At 38.9% G+C, this 22,237-nt stretch overlaps 1 protein-coding gene and 3 pseudogenes across 3 annotated transcripts; 3 read left to right on the top strand and 1 right to left on the bottom strand.

Annotated features, from left to right (window-relative positions):
• The first annotated feature begins 3,583 nt into the window (after window positions 1-3,583).
• LOC137730155 (putative glycosyltransferase 7 pseudogene) lies at window positions 3,584-5,321 on the top strand (annotated as a pseudogene). The gene has a single exon (XR_015951859.1). The product of XR_015951859.1 is annotated as a putative glycosyltransferase 7 pseudogene (transcript).
• Window positions 5,322-9,780: 4,459 nt separating this feature from the next.
• LOC137730238 (galactomannan galactosyltransferase 1 pseudogene) lies at window positions 9,781-11,467 on the top strand (annotated as a pseudogene). The gene has a single exon (XR_015952030.1). The product of XR_015952030.1 is annotated as a galactomannan galactosyltransferase 1 pseudogene (transcript).
• Window positions 11,468-13,170: 1,703 nt separating this feature from the next.
• Window positions 13,171-14,346, top strand: LOC137728432 (putative glycosyltransferase 7 pseudogene; annotated as a pseudogene).
• Window positions 14,347-14,878: 532 nt separating this feature from the next.
• Window positions 14,879-21,676, bottom strand: LOC137728729 (T-complex protein 1 subunit gamma). Its single transcript, XM_068467479.2, has 13 exons — window positions 20,914-21,676; window positions 20,649-20,710; window positions 19,971-20,043; window positions 19,432-19,499; window positions 19,159-19,228; window positions 18,459-18,527; window positions 18,244-18,315; window positions 17,630-17,703; window positions 16,325-16,987; window positions 16,119-16,244; window positions 15,811-15,915; window positions 15,629-15,703; window positions 14,879-15,392 (listed from the first exon to the last, which is right to left on the bottom strand). Exons 1-13 carry the CDS (start codon window positions 20,936-20,938, stop codon window positions 15,204-15,206), a joined length of 1,671 nt encoding a protein of 556 aa, XP_068323580.1. The 5' UTR covers window positions 20,939-21,676; the 3' UTR covers window positions 14,879-15,203.
• Between the last annotated feature and the right edge of the window lie 561 nt (window positions 21,677-22,237).

Genomic DNA, 22,237 nt, shown 5'->3' with positions numbered 1-22,237 from the left:
TCTAACCGTCTATATTTTAAGTCTTTCTTCAAAGATCATCTTTACTAAAAATCATCTAAATTTAGAACCATTTGATTGATATGTTAAGTGGTAGCCATATTAGTGCTTCTTCTGAAAAATCGTATTCATTTATTTTCTTCATTAGAATTAGATGTTTTAGTGGTTTTGAATTTTTCTAATTTTTTTGCAATAATGATTTATTAATGATGTACTAAAATATAGACAGTTTGGATAGTTGAGAAAAGTAACAGAATAAGCATCACAAGGTGTCTTTCAAATAAAAATAAAATATACAAGGGATCCCTCAACAGAACAAATGTGAAAGAATTTATATATGGAATGGTACACAAACCAAAAACCAAAAACCGATAATTGTTTCTGATTTTAACTTTAAAATTTTTGTTGTCATATAATTTCCTTCATTCAACCACCATTTCTTCATAACACATAAAAAAAAAAAAAAAAAAAAAAAAAAATTAAAAATAAAAGGGAGAACTAAAAACGAAATTACGAAGAACTTGGCTCATGTCGTTTGGCTATGATTGATTCTCTTTAAGTAGTTCAACGTCGGTGGAGACCGACATGCATGTTGGCTTGATATCAATTTCGCATGAATAAAAACAAGGAGGCTGCGAAGACGAACGTTTGCTGTTGAGTTGTTGCTAGGGTTTCACGTGAAAGATGCTTTCACCTTCAGTCTTGGGGGTTTTGGAGGAACTTGAGAGTGTCGAGTGTGATGTCGTAATCACACTGCACATAAATTACCACCGCTGAAAACAAGAAGGTTTAGATGTCGTTATCAGAAGATGGCACAATTGGCTGAAAAACAGTCACCAATTCACTCGAAAGGCAGTTCCAAATCGATGCACTCATTTTTCAAGTTTTTCACACTTGGTGTGTTCGTGTCGACCAAATGCTTGAGGCCAAAAAGACATTTTAATATTTGTAACAAGACTTTGGAGCAAACAATTACTTGCACTCTTCGAAGTTGGAATTTTGAAGGTCCCTAACTTTTAAACGTGTAAAAACAACTATAATGTTTGAAATCGTTGCTCCATTGGCATCTCTTGTTTAACTATCAAGTGAACTGTTATTTGCATATGGTCTAATTTCTTAGTGGATAAGGTGTTGAGTTTTTACACATACATTCCGAGTTCGAAATTTCCACATCTCCTAAATTATTGTAATAGTTTCAAACGATCTTCCTCTTCTTAATAATATATATATATATATATATATATATATATATATATGTATATTGCTTAAGGGGAGGGATCCCAATATTTTCAAAAAAATGGGGACACGCTCCCCACCGTTAGATTGATTTTAATGAAATTGTGTGGTTAAGATTAAAACGCAGGCCATACAATCTCAACCACACAATTTCATTAAAGTTAAATCTAACGGTGGGGAGCGTGTCCCCATTTTTTTAGAAAGATGGGGATCCCTCCCCTTAAGCAATCTGTATATACATATATATATATTTATTTATTTTTTTAATGTGAAATGTTACCTTTTTAATGTAACACTCGATAATTACCCACCGTTGCCCATATGAACGCCAAATTGACGTTGAATGGATCATTTTCATCTCTTCCTACATCAAAAAGGTTTGGAGTTTCATTGAAGAAATTGTCATTTGTTGTCTTTCGTATAGACTCGAGCATGCATCCTACATTAGAAAAAATAGGTTCATCGAGGTCTAGGTCAAAAAAGAACAATGACTTGATGGTAGGCTGAAAGAGAGCTCAATAGTGCAACAATTTTTAACCTTATAATTATTTCGTGAAGTTTTAAAGAGATACGGATCAAGCCGTCACAAACTTCAAATCACAAGGTAATTTATAGATTTATCTTGTGTTTCCTAAAATGAAATGGATGATCTGCCACCTTTCCTAATAAATGAACCTAAATATGTAAGCAATTCACAACTCAACGTCCTATTTCTTCTAGGAAACTTTCAAGTGAACTTAAGCATAACAAGTTCTCCATATTTGCTTTTCTAAAAGGCCCCATGAATAGATATTATGCTAAAAGCAAACCAATTGTTGAATAACTTGTACATTCTGCAAAGCATACAATCCCAATCCACCTTTCTTTTTTCCCTTTTCCTTCTTTTGGAAATTTGAAGCACTCAAATTCGTACTAAACACAACACTAAGAATCTGTTACTACAATTGAAAAATAAAATAGGAAAAGGGAAAAAGAAAAGAGAAAATTGGAGTAGTGGATTTTAAATTTTGGTTCAACTGCAGCTTTGGTTCTTGAATAAATAAATAAAAAATCCGTCTGAACTCATCACAATGTGAAGCAATAGTGCTTTTCACTAACATCGTTAGAACTTATGCAAAAAATAAAAAGTTTTGACAGGCAAGTAAGATATATAATAACAAGTTACTAAAAGAACTATTACTACAATGTCCACATTGTGACAACTGACAAACTCATGTACCAATACCACGAATTTTTATTTTCAGGGACCAAAACTCAATTTTAATTTTCTCAAACAAAAAAGGAAAGAGACACATTGCATTTATAAGCGCCATGTGCAAGTCCACAAGAAATGCAAGGAAAACAATAAATTTGAATACGTGACATGCTAAATATATGTAAAAATATGTTAAATAATAGAACGGGCCATGCTTCCAAGAAACAAGAAATTAATTCGAGCAAGAATAGTCCATGCTATCTTCAACATATTGGGGATCTCAATTCCATTTTTAATACCTCAAAAACCAATCAAATTCTGCATTTCTTTGGCTCTGTAAATTTTCCCCGCTAACAATGTTGATCCGGCCACCTTTTAAGCAGATAAAGGGGCATCAAGTTGTCTCGGTGGTCAATTAAAGTAAAGCCGACACTCAGGCGTAAAAAAAGATTGAGCAATTAAGCTAACAAGGTATGCAAATCTATTAATTAATTAGACTGCTCCACCCAAGCTTATTCAACTTTAGATTAAAGATTGTTAATTTATGAAAATCATTACAAAAGTAACTCATTTAAATTACAAAAGGAGAAGGCTAATATCCACTCATGTTACAGACTTACAATAAACAATTGGCTTCCGAGATACTAAACATACAATAATATGTATATAAATCACACGTTAGTACTCATGTATTGTCTATATAATGACCATCTAGTTCATTTTTTTTAATTAAAAATTCGTAATCAGTTCAATTTGTTTGTGTTTTCAAACGAAAATTATTGTACGATACTAGAACACAAAAAAATGGTCTGAATTATAATTGAAACACATATTACAATACGAATAGACAATAAATTAGTACTTTACGATGCAATAATAATAACTAATTTGCATGTTATAATACATCTGGATTGGCTATGCCATGTGAGTCACTATCTTCTAGTAGAAGAGAATAATTTTCTCAATCTAAAGTAATTTGGAGAAATTTTTTATTGTGACGGAAACACAAGTGATACACCTCGTGTTTTAATAGAAGTAATAGAAAATTTTATTTTTTAAGTTATTAACTTTTTAGCACACATATCCCATCATTTATATAGTGTCATATGATGTACCACCTCTTATACCGATCACAATGAAAAATCTCTCATTTAGCACCCAATAAACAAAGACTTTGGTATTAATGCTTCTTCCTACTTACACTGCTCCAAGCGTACAGAACAGATTTAGGCAAGCTACCACTTCCCCAGTACTACTTTCACTACTCTCTCTTCAAAAATGGGTTCCTCAGAATTCTCTCTCTTCCAACAATCACCAAAACGATCCACTTTCCACAAAGCCCCTTCCCTAATAGCAGATGGCTTTCTCTTCGTCGGCGGTGCATCATTGGCTCTCTCTGTGGTCTGGGCTTTCCTCACCTTCATCAACCCCACCACCATAAGCTTCGACAGCATCCTCGCCTGGAACGCGGGTCCATGCGGACCCGACTTGAGCTCCGACCCGCCGGAGCCCACGTTCTACGACAACGAAAATCTCAGCTACGCGTTTGGGGAGCCAGTGAAGGATTGGGACTCGAAGCGCAGAGAGTGGCTGAAGCTGCACCCTTCATTCGCCGCCGGAGCCGAGGCGGATAACAGGGTTCTTCTGGTAACTGGGTCCCAGCCCACCGTGTGCAAAAACCCAGTTGGTGACCACTTACAGCTGAGGTTCTTCAAGAACAAAGTTGATTACTGTAGGATTCATGGGCATGACATATTTTACAACAGTGTTTTGTTGGATCCCAAGGGTACTGGATTTTGGGCCAAATACCCGCTATTGAGAGCGGCTATGTTGGCTCATCCCGAGTCCGAGTGGATCTGGTGGGTCGACTCAGACGCGGTTCTCACCGACATGGAGTTCAAGCTTCCGTTGGAGAGGTACAAAGACCATAACTTGGTCGTGCATGGGTGGTGGAACATGGTGTATGAGCAGAAGAGCTGGACGAGCCTCAACGCTGGGGTTTTGTTGATAAGAAACTGTCAGTGGTCATTGAGCTTGCTGGATAAGTGGGCCAGCATGGGTCCACAGGGTCCGAATCCTGAAAAATGGGGGAAGATCCAAAAGTCCCTGATCAAGGACAAGGCGTATCCGGGCTCTGACGATCAGTCGGCTCTGGTTTATCTCTTGATCAAGGAGAAGTCGAGATGGGCGGCTAAGATTTACTTAGAGAGCGAGTACAACTTGCATGGATACTGGCTGGGGATAGTGGACGGGCTTGATGGGATAAGCAAAGGGTACATGGAGATTGACAGGGAGGTGGATTTGCTGAGGAGGAGGCATGCTGAGAAGGTCAGCTTGTTTTATGGTCAAATGAGAGAGAAGTACATGAGAGAGAGAGGGATTTGGAGAGAGAATAAGAGGAGGCCATTTGTGACACATTTCACAGGGTGTGAGCCGTGCAGTGGAGAGCACAATGGAATGTACACTTGGGAGGCTTGTTGGAATGGGATTCAAAAAGCTTTGAATTTTGCAGATAACCAAGTGCTTAGGAGATTTGGGTTTGTTCATCCAGACCTACTCAATTCATCTTTGGTTTCTCCTTTGCCATTTGATTTCCCAGATGCTTGAGTTTATTGGTTTTCATTTGTTTACTTAGTTTGTAATTCTGCGGTTTGTGCTTTTGGTTTTTAATAGAATGAGTAAATATGTAAGAAGAGAGCCTCTTTGTGGAGGACTTACCTATACCGGCGGTATGCCAGACATCGCGCTTTTGGCCCAAGGCATGGCCCGGGATGTAGGAAAGTCTCTTTCCTCTTTGTGTGTCTGATTGCATGCTCTCCTGAATTATGTTGAAGGGTTGGATTTTGAGCACAGTTTTAGAATAAACAGAAAACTCTTGAAATTCATCATATAATATTTCTCTTCTTTTTTCTTCTCTCTTTAAGATGGATATGCGAGTAAAGAATTTTAAAGTGTAAATGATGGTGAGAACTAGTGCTGCAAAACCATTCCCAAGACTGCACCAAATTAGTAGTCTAATTTGCAACTAAATGCTTAAAAGTATAATTAGCACCCAAATTAATCAATAGTCTAATTTGCCCCAGCTGGTCCCCTTTTTTTTTAAAAAAAATAAATAAATAAAATAAACATCACATGAATCACATTTTCATCTTATATTGAGATAAATTCTTGGGTGCGGCCGTCTGCCCGTACGCACAAAACACCCTATCTCTCTTTTATTTTGGTCCACCCCTTGTGTCTAGTAACCTGTTACGAGCATCTGGACTGAAGAATTTTTCGGATATTTAGAGTTGGAAAAAGAAAAAAGTTGGGAATAGAAGTAGACTTAAACCCATCTTCCAAATTTTAACTAGACCTTTTTCTTCTTTTGGCATACTTTACATGTTACCCATGAAACACGATATTTTGAAGGGCCTTAATTAGTGGAGCTTGACACACTCGCATCGCTCGCATGCATGCTAAGAGTCAAAAGACTATAAATTTGAGGGACCCTATAAATTTCGTTGTCAATGTCATGCCAGGTCTCCAAACTGGAAGAGCCGCCCACCACCAATTCCGTCGCTAAAGCAGCCATAATTGGCGACGAAAATGATACTAAGCTCCAACCTCATGTCAAACCCGTGACACATTACCCATTGAACTGCATGCCATGCATAGCCGCTAGGGTTCAACCAGTGAAAGCAACTCATCTATTGCCACCTTTACAAAGGCCCCCAAAGGCATCAAAACCGCACAATGTTTTCCATAAGGACCTAAGGCAGTTCACACGGAGTGAGACGATATGTGTCTTGGAGTAAGATGATTTAGGGTTTGGGGTTGAATAGAATAATCCGGTTGAATCACATTGTATATTCATAATAGTTTTTATGTTTTCTATCCTTTCTACGGGAGTCGATATTAATCATAGCTATTAACTTGACATAAAAAAAGAGTTCAACTCAATGCTTTATTTATGTCCTAGTTTGCATCCGCTCGCAAACCTGAAGACAAACAGTTGTTTGGGTTAATATTTAACATTGAGCTTTATGACGATGGAGGCCCAAGAATACAAAAGCAAAGAGAGGACTGGGCTCGGACAAACCAATAGCCCCGGAAGAATTAAAAATCATTTTTGCCATGGCATAGGCAACATGCCTATGTGAAAGGTGATAGGTGATAGAGGGCAACTCACCCCAGCAAAAAGCACTTTTCAAGGGCATGAATGGTAAATTAATGATGACTCACCATCCTCCAAGGGCCATTAGCAAAAGGCAAAGCTTGGACAGTCGGGCTGAAATGTGACATCCCACATCACCTAGGGGAGTGATCCTTAAATGTATATTCCAATCCCTACCTAGCACGAGGCCCCTAAGTGGGGTGGATTGTGACATCCCACATCGCACAGGGGAGTGATCCTTAAATGTATATTCCTATCCCTACCTAGCATGAGGCCTTTTGGGAGCTCACTGGCTTCGGGTTCTGTAGGAACTCCGAAGTTAAGCGAGAAGGGGGCTAGAGCAATCCCATGATAGGTGACCCACTGGGAAGTTGCTCGTGAGTTCCCAAAAACAAAACCGTGAGGGAATGGTAAGCCCAAAGCGGACAATATCGTGCTACGGTGGTGGAGCGGGCCCGGGAAGTGATCCGCCCTGGGCCGGGATGTGACAATTGGTATCAGAGCCTAACCTTGGTTGTGGTGTGCCGACGAGGACGTCGGGCCCCTAAGGGGGGTGGATTGTGACATCCCACATCACCCAGGGAAGTGATCCTTATATGTATATTCTCATCTCTACCTAGCACGAGGCCTTTTGGGAGCTCACTGGCTTCGAGTTCCGTAGGAACTCCGAAGTTAAGCGAGAAGAGGGCTAGAGCAATCCCATGATGGGTGACCCACTGGGAAGTTGCTTGTGAGTTCCCAAAAACAAAACCGTGAGGGAATGGTAAGCCCAAAGCGGACAATATCGTGCTACGGTGGTGGAGCGAGCCCGGGAAGTGATCCGCCCTGGGCCGGGATGTGACAATTTGGTATCAGAGCCTAACCTTGACCGTATGTGTGCCGACGAGGATGTCGGGCCCCTAAGGGGGGTGGATTGTGACATCCCACATCGCCCAGGGGAGTGATCCTTAAATGTATATTTCCATCCCTACCTAGCACGAGGCCTTTTGGGAGCTCACTGGCTTCGAGTTCCGTAGGAACTCCGAAGTTAAGCGAGAAGGGGGCTAGAGCAATCCCATGATGGGTGATCCACTGGGAAGTTGCTTGTGAGTTCCCAAAAACAAAACCGTGAGGGAATGGTAAGCACAAAGCGGACAATATCGTGCTACGGTGGTGGAGCGGGCCCAGGAAGTGGTCCCGCCCGGGCCGTGATGTGACATGAAACGTCTATAAAAGTAGCAAGGGACACTAGAGACAAGGACACTCAACCAATCAATCAAAAGACATCCAAACTTTGCTCTCAAACAAGCAAGAAACCAGAAAGCTGCATTTTGTCCAGACTCTACCCTTTTAGTTGTAGATTCATCTTTTGTCAAATTTAGAAGCTCTGCTACCTTCCCTTAGTATTGTAGTATCGAATCCCGTTAGGAAACCCTATTTACATTTCATTTTCCAGAGTTTACAAACCCCTGTAAACACAAAGAGAAGTGGTTGCAAGAAGTTGAACCTTGCCCAATAAGGTTATAATCTTGCCCAAGTTTCTTTTGTTTGTGTTTATGTAGAGTAGATCTGTTGTTCAATGCATATTCCTTTGTGTTTTTGATCATTTTCAACTGATCTTCATCCAAAGTTATGGTTAATCTAGTTAAGCTAATCAATCTTGTTTCTTTAGTGTTAACTGTAATAAAAGGAATGGTTGAAAGGGGCATGAACTCCCTTTATTTGAACATATGATATCATGAGTTAAAAGTGCTTGTTTACAAGGCAAGAAAAAGAACTTTATACAGACTTAACACATTTGTGACAATCCATTGATAATCAAGAAGTCTAAAGAACTTGTGGCGCAAGTAATCAACTCAATTCACAACTAAACAACAATCTGTTATACAAAGATAATAGTGGCACACTCAAATCCTTGTTAGTTTTGATTGTGAGTCTCAAGGCCTAACAAAAGCCCCACAAAGACACCATTCAAACTAACAGTAAACTCATATTGCAGTACACCAAGCAGCAAACCTTACCCGACAAGCAAGAGGCCCGAGAAGCTGTGCGAGGGACAGATCCAACCCGGACAACAGTCCTACACTCTATGGGGTCCTACATTGACTACTATTCCTTAACTACAATTTTCACCCCATTCATGTATTAACCCAACTCTGGCACACCAGTTATGCAGTTCAACAATATTGCGATGAAACTTCAATTCGTTGTTAAATACTAACCAAATTTAACCCTTCTTTTTAATGAACCATCACCTTTAATTGAACAAATTAGGGCACAAAATGTGGTAATAAAAGCACAAACCCTACCATGGGAGGGTCTTTCCAACGCAACGAACACAAACTGTACAAGATCATGTGCAGATTGAATACACATAACTCACTTACGGCTCACCAAAAGCCGACCATACTGGTTGAGCCGGAGAGGATTAACATGCACTTTAACATCCCGTGTGCCGTACTAACTACTAAGACACGACGTGACCTAACGTCCCAACAATCTCCAGTGTGCCGTACTAACTACTGAGACACGACCAGACCTAACCTCCCAACAACCAAGGGACTAGAAGTGCAAACACGAAAGGTTGCTTGGTTCGCGTACTAGGGGCTTGGGCATGGGTATGGAACTCAATTCCCATGTGTGGCAAATGCTTTCAAGGGATAGCTATCTCAATGTGTTTCAAACTCCCATGAAGGGGGGATTATGAAACCCTTGGCTTCCTTCGGTTAATCTTGTTCATTGGGTTAAAACTGATCAAAACCGGACCGTGCCCACCCTTACCCTTCTTACCTTAAGGACCTAGCCCCCACCAAGGATTAGGTGTGTACCTGATAACTTGGGGGAGTTGTATATTTGGAGGTTACTATTCTTATTAGTTGGGTGGCGGATGTACCATAAGTCAGTCCGGTACCTGATATTATTTTTGTACGCATACCCTGCACTTGGAAACTTGGAAGTAACTTCAATTTTTTTGTCGTACCTGTTGGATAGGTTAAACTGGTGTCCATCTGAATTGAAATTTCTTGTGTAACTTGCAAAAGATACCTAATGCTTATACATAGTAATTTGTATTTACCTCTACTTTGGGTAAATCAAGTAAGATTTCCATTTCGAAATTCGATTCCTTCAGGTTCAAGAAATGATGCTACTTCAGTAGCTTTCGGGTATTGATAGTCTTTGCTATATAAGTGCTTATAATTTTAAGCTTTACACAGATAAGCAAACCTACCACTAAGGCACATAGATGCCCTTGTAGCTTTCTTGGAAATGGGTTCATCAAAGTACGCTCCACCTAGACGTTCAGTTCTCCACAATGCCTCTTGTTTAATCGCTTGCGGGTTCCTATTTGCCGCAGGAGCAGCTTTGGCTGTATCCTTGGGTTTGGCTCTCCTGCCCGTCATAAACCCCGACACAAACTTTGACAACTTCATCACCTGGAACAAAGTTACCCAAGGCCTTGACCCAGGATATGATCCAGCTGAGCCTACATTCTATGATGATCCAAACGTCAGCTACTCGATTGGGCAACCTATGGAAGACTGGGACGAGAAGCGTAAGAAGTGGCTGCTGCATCACCCTTCCTTTGCCGCTGGTGTTGGTGATCGGGTTCTTCTTGTGACAGGGTCTCAGGCAACAGCATGCAGTAACCCAGTTGGTGATCATTTGCTGCTACGGTTTTTTAAGAACAAAGTAGACTATTGCAGACTCCACGGCTATGACATCTTCTACAATAATCTGGCGTTACATCCAAAAGTGACTGGCGCCTGGGCCAAGTTACCTACTCTTCGTGCTGCCATGTTGGCTCATCCTGAGGCGGAGTGGATGTGGTGGGTTGACTCAGATGCGATTGTCACAGACATGGACTTCAAGATCCCACTAGAGAGATACAAGGACCATAACCTAGTTGTGTATGGCTGGTGGCATGAGATATACGACAAGCACAGCTGGACAAGTATCAATGGCGGAGTGTTCTTGATACGCAACTGCCAGTGGTCCATGAACCTCATAGAGGCATGGGTCATCATGGGGCCACAGACCCCACACTATGAAAGATGGGCCCGAAAGCAATATTCATTACTCAAAGACAAGCAAATTTCAAATTCAGACGATCAATCGGGTCTGATTTATCTTCTAATAACACAGAAAGAAAGATGGGAAAACAAGACTTATGCAGAAAATGATTACTACCTACACGGATACTGGTTGGCAACTGTGGATGATCTTGACAGCACCACCAAACGATACATGGAGATTGATAGAGAGGTGGACATGTTAAGGAGGAGGCACGCGGAGAAAGTGAACCAGTTCTATGGAACCATGAGGGAGCAACATGTGAAGGATAAGGGCTACTGGAAAGATTATCTCAGAAGGCCTTTTACCACACACTTCACTGGGTGTCAACCATGCAACGGGCAATACAGCTCTGCTTACACTAGGGAAGCTTGTTGGAGTGGGATGCAGAGGGCTTTAAATTATGCAAATAATCAAGTGCTTAGAAGATTTGGCTTCATGCATCCGGACCTGCTCAACTCCTCATTTGTGTCTCCTGTGCCATTTGATTTCCCGGTTGCTGAGTGATTGGTTGCCGGTTCTGCAATTTGTGCTCTTGCGGCCTTGCCATACTTACAAGTATTATGGCATCAAGCCAGGTTTAGTCCTACTTCTTCCTCTTTCCTATATTTTCTTCCTTCGTTCTTCTGTCATGATGGTCAAGACTTCCCTTCCTAAAGTTTTACCAGTATGGTCCATTAGGATCAAACGCCATCTGTTCTCCATTCCCCACCCTGATAATTCTATGTCTATGCTTGTTTCTCCACCATCAGCCCCTGATATTTAATGGTACTTAGGTTCGTGATATGTGCATCCTTTGAGACAATATATAAACTGCACATTGATATTAATAACATACCTTGTCTTTATTTTACAACCCAACTTCATTTATGGAATAGCTGTAACGATCTTATTTCTTCATGGTTGTTAACTTTGCACGCAAGCATCATCAAAGGCAGTTCTGCAAAGGGAGAGAAATCACATAGTTCAGGCTATTAGAACATCAAAGGAATGAAGAAAGCTAGCCACAACGAGAAAACAGCTCTAAAATTTTTGGAAAATATTCTGATATTTCAAGCGAAAGCGAAACACAAGTGACAGCATATATACGATATAGAGCCTAATTTCTCAATGGTTTTAAAAGAAGAATCAGATGGTTATTTTTTTTTTTCAAGTTACTAATTGAAGTGGATTACTCTAATGACTATCTTCAAATTGCTCAAAAGCCGGAAAGTTGCAAAAAAGAACTTTATCAAACTGGATCTAATGCTTTAAATGAAAGCAGAAAACAACCCCAGAGATTTGAACAGTAATGACAACTAAAATCAAAGCTCTTTCCCTATATCACCAACTGATGAGAAACTGAGTGAATTAACCTACTTATTTTCTAAAAGACAAATATAAAGTTTGTCGTCGTAATAGCAGAGCAACTCTGTCTCGGCATTAATGTGAGGATTACTATTGACATCAAAGTAACTTGGCCTGGAATTACGAAGGCCCTCGTTATCGCAGAGTTTCGATACGAAGACAGTGAACCCGGGATTAAAATTCAGAATATTTATGTGAGATAACTAAAGATATGGATAAATTGACATGATTGTTAACCAATTTGAACAGTGATTTGTGTTTATAATAGTTAGCTTGTTCTGGTTTATTTTAAACTGAAGTAATTGAATCTGTATTTTATTGCGTTTCTTTGTATTATCAATACAAGAGTGAGGTTCTCTGTTGCAATAGTCACTCACAGATTGTAGAAAATAAAATGACCATGACAATTTGCGTTTTCAGAACCTCTATAATCACATTTCAATAAATCACCGAGCAAAACGGTTCTAAAACAGTGTTACTGAGTTTGTGAGCTTCAACCTGCCAAGAAATGATAGTCACATATCTGATTTCGGAGAGCTGCAATCCTACTCAAGCTATGCTAATTTCAATTCAAGAGCAATGATGACACCTCCAGGAAAGAGAGGTGGAACATTAATATTGTTTCTCCATAACTGTCTGAGAATTATTTCTTGCACGAGAAAAAAATACGAACTTAGAAGAGCCACCTCAAAACAATCATGTTTTAATGACAGATTTGTAAACTTAGATATAACTCCTATTTTTTCAGTTGTACCTGTTGAGTAGGTTATATTGGTGCCCACCTAAACTGTGATTTCTTCTCACAGTGCTTGTACCTAGTAAATTGTATTTAGCTTTACTTTGGGTAAATGTAGCAAGATTGCCATTCAAAATCCCATGTCTTCGTGTACAAGAAACGATACTTCTTAAGTAGCTTCCATCAATGTTGAGGATCCAGACAAAGCCAAAGTACTAGCATGCATGCTCGCGCGCGCACACATTTATACATATAGCAAAGCTACAACTCAGGCACAGAGGTACCTTGTAGCTATCTTGGAACTGGGTTCACCAAAATACCATCCACCTAGACGTTCAGTTCTCCAAAAAGTCTCTTGTTTAATTGCTCACGGGTTCCTATTTGCCGGAGGAGCAGCTCTGGCACTGTCCTTGGCTTTGGCTCTCTTGTCTGTCATAAACCCCGACACAAACTTTGACGAACAAAAGTTCCCAAGACCTTGACTCGGGATATGACCCAGCTGAGCCTACATTCTATGATGATCGATACATCAGCCACTCGATTGGGGAACCTGTCTTAGACTGGGATGCCAAGCGCAAAGAGTGGCTTCAGCGCCACCCTTTTTTGGCTGATAGTGCAGGTGATCGGGTTCTTCTTGTAACAGGGTCTCAGCCCTCAGCATGCAGTAACCCATTTAGTGATCATTTGCTGCTACGGTTTTTCAAGAACAAAGTAGACTATTGCAGACTCCAATGTTGTGACATTTTTAACAACCATCTGGCGTTGCATCCAAAAGTGACTGGTTCTTGGGCGAAATGCCCGACTTTTCGGGCTGCTATGTTGGCTCATCCTGAGGCGGAGTGGATCTTATGGGTTGACTCGGACGCAATCTTCACAGATATGGACTTCAAGCTCCCTCTAGAGCGATATAAAGACCATAACCTAGTTGTGCATGGCTGGTCACATGAAGTATACGAGAAGCACAGCAGGACAAGTATCAATAGCGGGGTGTTCCTGATACGCAACTGCCAGTGGTCCACGGACCTCATAGAGGAATGGATCATCATGGGGCCACAGAGCCCAGACTACGAACGATGAGCACAAATACAAAGTTCAGTGACCAAAGACAAGCAAATTACAAATTCAGACGATCAATCGGGTCTGATTTATCTTCTAATAGCACACAAAGAAACCTGGGCGGACAAGACTTACCTAGAGAAGGAATTCTCCCTACACGGATACTGGTTGGCAGTAGTGAACGGTCTTGACAACATCACCAAAATACACATGAAGGTGGATATAGAGGTGGCCGTGTTGACAAGTAGACACGCGGAGAAGGTGAGCCAATTCTATGGAGCTATGAGAGAGCACTATCTGAAGGATAAGGGCTACTGGAAAGATTATCTCAGAAGGCCTTTTGTCACGCACTTCAGTGGGTGTCAACCATGCAGTGGGCAACACAGCCCCGCTTTCACTTGGGAAGCTTGTTGGGAAGTGATGCAGAGGGCTCTAAATTTTGCAGATAATCAAGTGCTTAGCAGATTTGGCTTTGTGCATCCCGACTAACCCAACTCCACATTTGTGTCTCCCCTGCAATTTAATTTCCCGGCTTGACCAATTTTTTGTAAGTTGTGCAATTTGTACCCTTGCCATACTTTCAAATTATTAGGGCATCAAGGCAGCTTTAGTCCTATTTCTGTTCTCTTTCCTACAAAACAGTCGGAACATATTATTCGAAATAAACTGTTTAAGATAAACTGCTTTTTTCAAAACCTCTAAAATCTACATCTCTACAAATACCCTCCAAAAATAAAATAAAATAACTAAAACGGAAGTGGTACTAAGATTGTGAGCTTCAACCTGCCAAAAAATGATGGTAAGAAATCCGAATTCCTGAGAGCTGTAATTTGACTCTACATCTTCTTCAAATTCGTCTTTGACGAAAATCGAACCTGAAACCTAAATAAACCCTTCCCTAGTTCCTATCCTGTCGCCTCCCTACCCAGTGCGGGGCCCCAAACTGTTCTAATCCAAATTATCACTGATCCTTGAACCAACAAACCAGCCAATCATATGTGGTTCAAATTAGCCTTTGCCTCTTGCCTCGATTTTTTTTGGATTGTGGAGCAAACTTTGAACTTCAAGAAGTAAATTGACAAATTTTAAGTTTCAATGAGCAAAATGAGATCAAAAGCCAAGATTTGCTTTCTCCCTTACCAAAAAAGTTAAAGTCATTCACAATGCTCAAAAGAAACATCATTCCACATATGGCAAGCTAACAAGTAAACAAAAAAACTGGTGTTCCATAGGATGACATGGCAGGCTAACATAACATTCCCCATATCAAGAGAGAAATAAAGAGAAGATACAAACACACACTCCTCCTAAGTATCGTTATAACCTACAAAATATCCTCACCAAACTCATAATGCTCCTTTTCTTTCTTCTTGAAAGCAAAACTTAATTCAAATCAAGAAGCACGCTGACCCCCATCGTCTTCTCCATTCTCACTCGGGAATCATTTGCTCATTATCAGCGTCGCCTTCTGTCTCAACTTGAGGCTTTGAAGGACCTTTGGAACCAGGAGGCTGCTTCTTCTTAATCCCACTCACAATGTCATCGATTCTGAGAAGTAGGCAAGCGGATTCTATGGCTGTTTTAAAGGTCTGAGCCTTGACGTTGTATGCATCCCATATCTGACATGATAAGCATAAGCAATTAACAGCCTTTCCCATACAAAAGAGAATTTGATATTAAAGATTTGGTGGATATGCTCAAATCGTAGCTAGTGACATTTATTTTAGTAATAAGCAGGATTACAGCAGTTCCCCTCACATGGATGCTGTTGAAACATATACCAATCCCCCAACGAAGTAGAATATTGACAAAGTAAAGGGAAAGCACAAATAAGAAATGAAGGAGATCCAACTACCTTTTTCTCCTTCACGTCAGTTATCGCACCAGTGTTTCCGTCTATGCCAATCCATGCATTTTCACCATTTGCATGCTACGGAAACAAATTGTAATTAATATAAAAACAAAATGCATCAGAACATATAAGAAATGATCTAGTGATGGTAAAACAGAACAAAGCCATACGGTAAAGATTCAAACCTTTCCTTGCAGTGCCGTCATTGTTCTAATCACATTAACCCCACAATTCTGAGCCAAAGTTCGTGGTATAGCCTCAAAAGCTATAGCAGCAGCTTCATATGGCCACTGTTATACCATCAAAACAAAAATGTAATGTACAGCCACAGCTAATTCTTAATCTCCAATATGTCAAAAGCATGTGAACTAAAGCAACAGACAGTTCTTAGTCTTGGTGTTCATCTTTCTATTTTCACAAGGAGTTCTCCAGATTCTTGGACCAGTTTTACCCAGAAAATACCAAACTTTTGGATGAGGAGAAGTGAGTTTACCTTTTCGATACCTTCTACAGATGAGCTCTTTTGCTTCAATGTTGCAGATACAGTTAACTCTGTAGCACCACCACCAGGAACAAGTTTTGGATTTTTGAGGATGTTTCTTGCTACTGACATGGCATCCTATGACAAAGTAATTAATAAATAACAAATTTCACATATTATATTTACTTCCATGTAGATAAAAAATAAAACCATCATACCTGCAAATTTCTTTCCACTTCATTCAAGAGATCCTTACTAGGACCTCTTAAGAGTATAGTACAGGCTTTGGGATCTTTGCAATCAACAATGAATGCAAAATACTCATCACCAATTTTCTTGACCTCAAATAGCCCAGCCCCTGTACCAACATCAGACTCTTGCAATTCATCTGGTCTGTTAACAATTACAGCTCCACAGGCCTTAGCAATTCGGTTATTATCTGTTTTCCGCAACCTCCTGATTGCACTGACACCAGCCTTGCTCAGGTAATGGCATGCCAAGTCACTAAGCCCCTTCTCTGTGATAACCACATCTGGCTTAAACTTCAATATCTGCACGCAGAGGCTTTCGATGTATTCTTCTTCCAGTTTTAGTAGGACTCCCCAATCTTCTTCTTTAAGTAACTCAGCATTTGTTTGGTTCTCGCCTTTCTTATACTCAAGAGGACAGTCAAGAAGAATGATCCTTGGGTTGACAATCTTTCTTCTCATTTTTCCAGGTGCAATAACATCTTTGTTAAACATTACTCCTTTGAGAACCACTGAATCTTCCAACTGGCCACCAGGAACCTTCTCAACCTTAATGTACTTTTTGATATCCACTTCTCGTAGACCCTGGCCAAGATCCACCCCGACTATTGTGGTGGCATCAAGTGCTAAATCCTACAAGAAGAAAACCCAATATATGGTTAGTTATGAGTGAGTTCATTGTTGTAATTTGTCACTAGAATCAGATCTGAAGAGTGAATACCAATAGTCCAAGTAATTTATTATTTTGAGTTGATTCTCATTGCAAGGCAGATCATTCAAATGCAAGAAATAATATATAACCAATAATATTGAAAACTATGAAATCAATGCAGTAACTTTCCACCTAGAGATGCAAAGTCATACACTCATACAGAGTTACCTTGCAGGCATGAGGCCACAGTTTATCTATCAAATACTTGAAACATGAAAGACAAAGTGTTGGAAACATAATAGACAAAATGTAATTTATCTTAATTGTATGATAAAATAAGGAAAAAAACAAAAACATCTGAAGTCAAGAATAAAAGTTAGAAATCCATGGTTAAACCTCACTTTTGATTTAAAGATGATGTTTATCTCTCAGAACTACAAAGCTCAGAAAATAAGTATTGCATGTTTCATGAAAATATTTTCCTTGACAAAATCTTAGAGTTTTGTCATATATCCTTCATCGGCCACTTTACAGACTACGTAAACGAAGAACCTTAAGACTTGGAAACCAATAAATAAGAAGAAATAACTAAATGCCAAATCTGTATTTATACAAGTACTTACAGCAATTAAATCCCCAAACTGACTAGTGAACTTTGTACCGATACAACTCTTGACCAGCCCCAACATTGTTGCACCTGCCATGTAAAGCATACATAAGTAACATCCCAAAACTGCTAGCTTCTCATTTCAAATATTTGTTACTCAAGGTAAATTATTATTACAAAGGATATTTAGTCACTGAAAGGTTTGCAATCATAACAATGAGTGTTATCATTGGCAAGAACTGGCCACTTAAAATTCCGATGTTCCACACCAATTATGCTGTTTTGATTTCTTAACTCACTCAAAATATGAATTCGTAATTCAATCTAAGTGAAAGTAACATAACAGTGATGTAATAAAGGTTACAGCTAAAATTGCTAAACAAAAATTAAGCTATGCCCATTCCCCAGTTTTTCCTAAGGAAAATCTGAAGCTGCATGAAACCCATGAATCTGATTGAGCACAAGGAATACTGCCCTGAGTTATCTCTATGTTCTAGTCTTATGCATGCCGTCACATTTTCACAAAAGTTAGATTAGAATGAGAGCTTGGGATCTATAGTATGGGCACCAAGTACAAAAATAATAATTCTATAATGTGATGATGAGTAGAAAGAAACCAAACAAACTTACGATCCTTCACATCAATGTCCATTGCTATTTTGTCAAGAACAGCAATAGCATCCTCCAGAGCTTTGTTGTAGGCTACAACCAAAAAACAGAAATTTTAAAACCATTGAAACAAAACAATAAGGAAAAGAATAAATTGTACACCAAAATCAAATCCAAAACTGTACATGAAAGAAAAATCAAAAGGAAAAATGTTATCGTAATTTCTTTCAACTTACCTCGGCAAATAACAGTAGGATGATAGCGCTTGTCAATAAATGCTTCTGCAACATGGAGCATCTCACCAGCTACACCAAATTTCATTCCAAATGTAAGACATAGAACAAACTTCAAGTGCACATATAATAATGTTGTAAGTTGTAACATGTCCAGTATATAGAAAAATACACAACCTTCTTCAAGCTTTACTAAATTCCATAATATATATTATTATGCAAGTTAATCCCATTTCTGTTTAATCTACTTATATACCACCCAATGTATAGCACTAAATGCATTTGAAAAATATAATGGGGCTTTTAGCATTAAGCCCCCAAAGACATTTCTTAGCAATAAACACCTACTTTTATTCTACCCATTTTGTTAACTTTTGTTGTTGTATAGCTTTAAGTCCTCAATATGTTGGAACTTTTAGCAATAAGCCCACATTTTTTTGCCAATTAGTCCTCAATTTAGGCCCTAATATTTAACAATAAGTCCATTAAAGGCTAAGGAATACAAGAATTTGTAAGGGGTTTTCTCTAAAACTTGAAGAATTTAGAGGGGTTTTACTAGTCTCCCCTATTTATCAATTGAAAGCCAAATTATTTTGCTCCATTAAAAGATTGAATAAGAATATAAGCGAAGTTTCAAATATATACTATATATCCCTTAAATCAACAGTGAATTGCATGTACGTAAAAAATGCTCAAAGCATACCAAGGACAATGACAGATGTTGTTCCATCGCCTACTTCTTCATCTTGTGTGCGACTTAATTCAATCATTGACTATCACCAAAATTTTCAAAAGAGCAAAGGTAAGAATAACAAATAAAATGAGAGCAAGGTGGGGGGGTCATAAAAATGCAAAGGATTTACAAGAAAGAAGATGGGGGAACAGAAGCAGATATCAAAGATAAAGAAAATTTTGAATCGAAAAGATATAAAAAAAATAAAATCCAGAAAGGAACAACTTGAGACAAATATCATGCCTTTGCTGCAGGGTGAGCAAGATCCAATTCACGCAGAATGGCATTTCCGTCGTTAGTCACTACAATTCCTGTAAGAAACATGGGTAACAACTATGTTAGCGTATTGCAAACTCACCAAGACCCAATAGAAAGCCAACTGCTACGATGCATGGACACAGACATGGGGATACAACACGACACAAAGATACGTCAAATTAACAAGAAGAATTGTTGTATGACCACAAGGGAATACGACACAACACGACACAACACGGGGATACGAGGGGATACCACCATGTCCATCGTAGGCCATGGGGATAATAGAAGCATGAAAGAGTTCATGACCAGTAACATCAATCTAAAATTTACTTAATTGCAAATAGACCAGTAAAAAACTTCTTTGATTCAAAATAATTCAATCACAGAAATAAACATGCTTTCACCTACAATAAGGGCTTACTTTGGTTGTAAAAACTGAGGGAAAATAAAGCATTACATTCTATTTCAACATAAATACAGATAAAACAACAAAACTTATCAGACTGCGCGAAAAGGATTACCTCCACTAGCGTCAAGTAGCATCTTGAGCATGGACCGAGGGCCCAAGGTTGTCCGGATTATGTCAGCAACAGCCTGTAATTATCAAAATGCTTCAAATTTGTGTGTTCATGAGACCCTAAGTGTTAATAGTTTGACAAAGTATACACAGAGGAATCATAAAAATATTCTCTTGAAAAAAAAATCATTGAAAACTAGGACCCTAGATGCTTAAGAGTACTTTTATAAGAAAATACTAAACATTTTCACAGTTAGAAGGTTAATACTCATTTCAACTCATTCAGAAATTAATACGTTCAATACAAATACTAAAACATACATTTTCAGATGAATCTCAATTCAATTCGGTTTCCACCGAACTTGTTTAAAACCCGAAATTACAACAGCATGTTTTTCAGTAAGTCATTCACCAAATGCTGAGCTAGACAGAACCCAAAAAAAAAAAAAAAAAAAAAAAAAAAAAAAAAAAAAAAACTCTTTTTAAAGACTCTGTCCAATTTATGTACTTCATCCCCATACGAAAGCAAAACCCATAAAAAAATTAGCAGATTATACAGTAAGTTTATCTCCAAGACTTCAAAATAAAAACATTATTTTCCCTAACCAAACCGTTTAGGGTTTTACATTTCAATCCAAAATAAAATGTTTAGATTCGTAAACCCGAATGCCCGTAATCTTACCTTCGATGCCTGGATATTTCCATGGTGTACTTTACTCCCTGACTCACGCTTCAACGAATCTTCTGCTCAGATCAGTTCAAACAAGCAAAATCAGCAAAAACAAGCAACTGGGTTTTCGCAGGAACACAAATCTCATCCAAAAAATGGCAGAAAACAACACAAAATTCGAGCTTTGCAGATACCCAAATGAAAGACCAACTCAAAACCTAAACTTTGAAGTAACTGCAAGTTAAGGGAGCGAAAAAAAGAAGCGAAGGGAGCTTACTGAGGACGAGCACTGGGGCTTGCATGGTGATGGCGAGATCTGTGTGAAACTGTTGAGTGCGAGGAGGCAGAAGGAAGAAGGAAGAAGGAAGAAGGGAGAAGAAGAGTAGAGAAGTCTGGAGAGGTTTATATGCGAGGGAAACGCCGATACCGGGATTTTATTGAAACCCTGCTAGTGCGAAATAGGTCTGCAAAAATGGGTCGGGGCGACCCTGGTCCAATAGGACTAAAGCTCAATTGGGCTTTGGAAGTCTTTTAGAGTTGGGCTGGGCGAGGTTGGCCCGAAATGTTATACAAAACTTTGTGCACCCATTTTTTTTTTCCTTTGGACACTCATAATTAAATTTACATATTCTCCGGACGCCAAAGTAAAATTTATAATATTTCTGAATCATCCCAACTTAAAAATTGGCAAAAGCATCTCAACCGTGAATCCCACTCAACCCGCTCCCAAACTCTGTCTTTCTTCTTCTTTCGCCTCTCCTCATTCTTCTCCAAAACAGCAAACTGAGTTCGCATCCAAATTGCACAAAGCATTGGAGAAACAAAGCACCACCCCAGGTGGCTGAAAAATGGTTGTTGCAAACACGCCGATTTGAAGGTGGGAGGAGCGCCGGTCACCATTAGTTCGGTGAGTAGTTAAAAAAACCACTCTTTAGAGCATCCATATCAGTGCTAGCTAAATTGTTGCTATTTTAGCTGGCCAAATGGCCAAAAGCTATTATTGCTAACCAATTTACAGAAGCATTTCCAACACTGATAACCTATTTTAACAAAAACGACAATATTTTATTATAGATAATTCTAGGGAGATCAAAATTTTAAACCAAGTTTGCAAATTAAAGGATCTATTCCCAATAGGAAATAAGTACGTTAACCAACACTTAAGTAATAATCCAACCATCCTTAACCATATTATTTGGTTTGTAAATTTGGTTTAAAATTTTTGGTCTCTTTAGCATTATCCTTTTTATTATTTAACAACTCAACCCTTTATTTCATTATTAATATTTTGACAAAAATACATCCCAACCTAGGGGTGTATTCAATTAGAATTTTGAGAGAATTTAAAGGATTTGTACATCCATGAATTTTTATGGAGTTTAATTGATTTATAGAGATTTCATATAAAATTTTGATTTAACTCCCTTAAAATTTCATGGAGAGATGTGAGATTTATAGATGCTTAAAAAACATTACGAAATCTCTCAAATTCTCTTGAATTCCTTAACTTTTTAAAATTTTTAAAATCAATTTCTAATTAAATACTCCTTTATAAATTTTTTTTAAATCCTAATTGAATACTCTCAAAATTCTAAGAATTT

The sequence above is a fragment of the Pyrus communis genome, chromosome 10 (assembly GCF_041283825.1).
Source record: "Pyrus communis isolate YQ-2024b chromosome 10, ASM4128382v1, whole genome shotgun sequence".
NCBI lineage: Eukaryota > Viridiplantae > Streptophyta > Magnoliopsida > Rosales > Rosaceae > Pyrus > Pyrus communis.
Note: the sequence above shows the minus strand (reverse complement) of the source record. Positions and strands in the feature narration are given on the sequence as shown.

Coding starts and splice junctions, on each gene's coding strand:
- LOC137728729 (XM_068467479.2), bottom strand. CDS start 20,938: ATGCAAGCCCCAGTGCTCGTCCTCA. Junction 18,316..18,458: donor TCCTACTGTTATTTGCCGAG/GTAAGTTGAAAG, acceptor TTTTGGTTGTAG/CCTACAACAAAGCTCTGGAG. Junction 15,916..16,118: donor CTGTAGAAGGTATCGAAAAG/GTAAACTCACTT, acceptor ATGGTATAACAG/TGGCCATATGAAGCTGCTGC.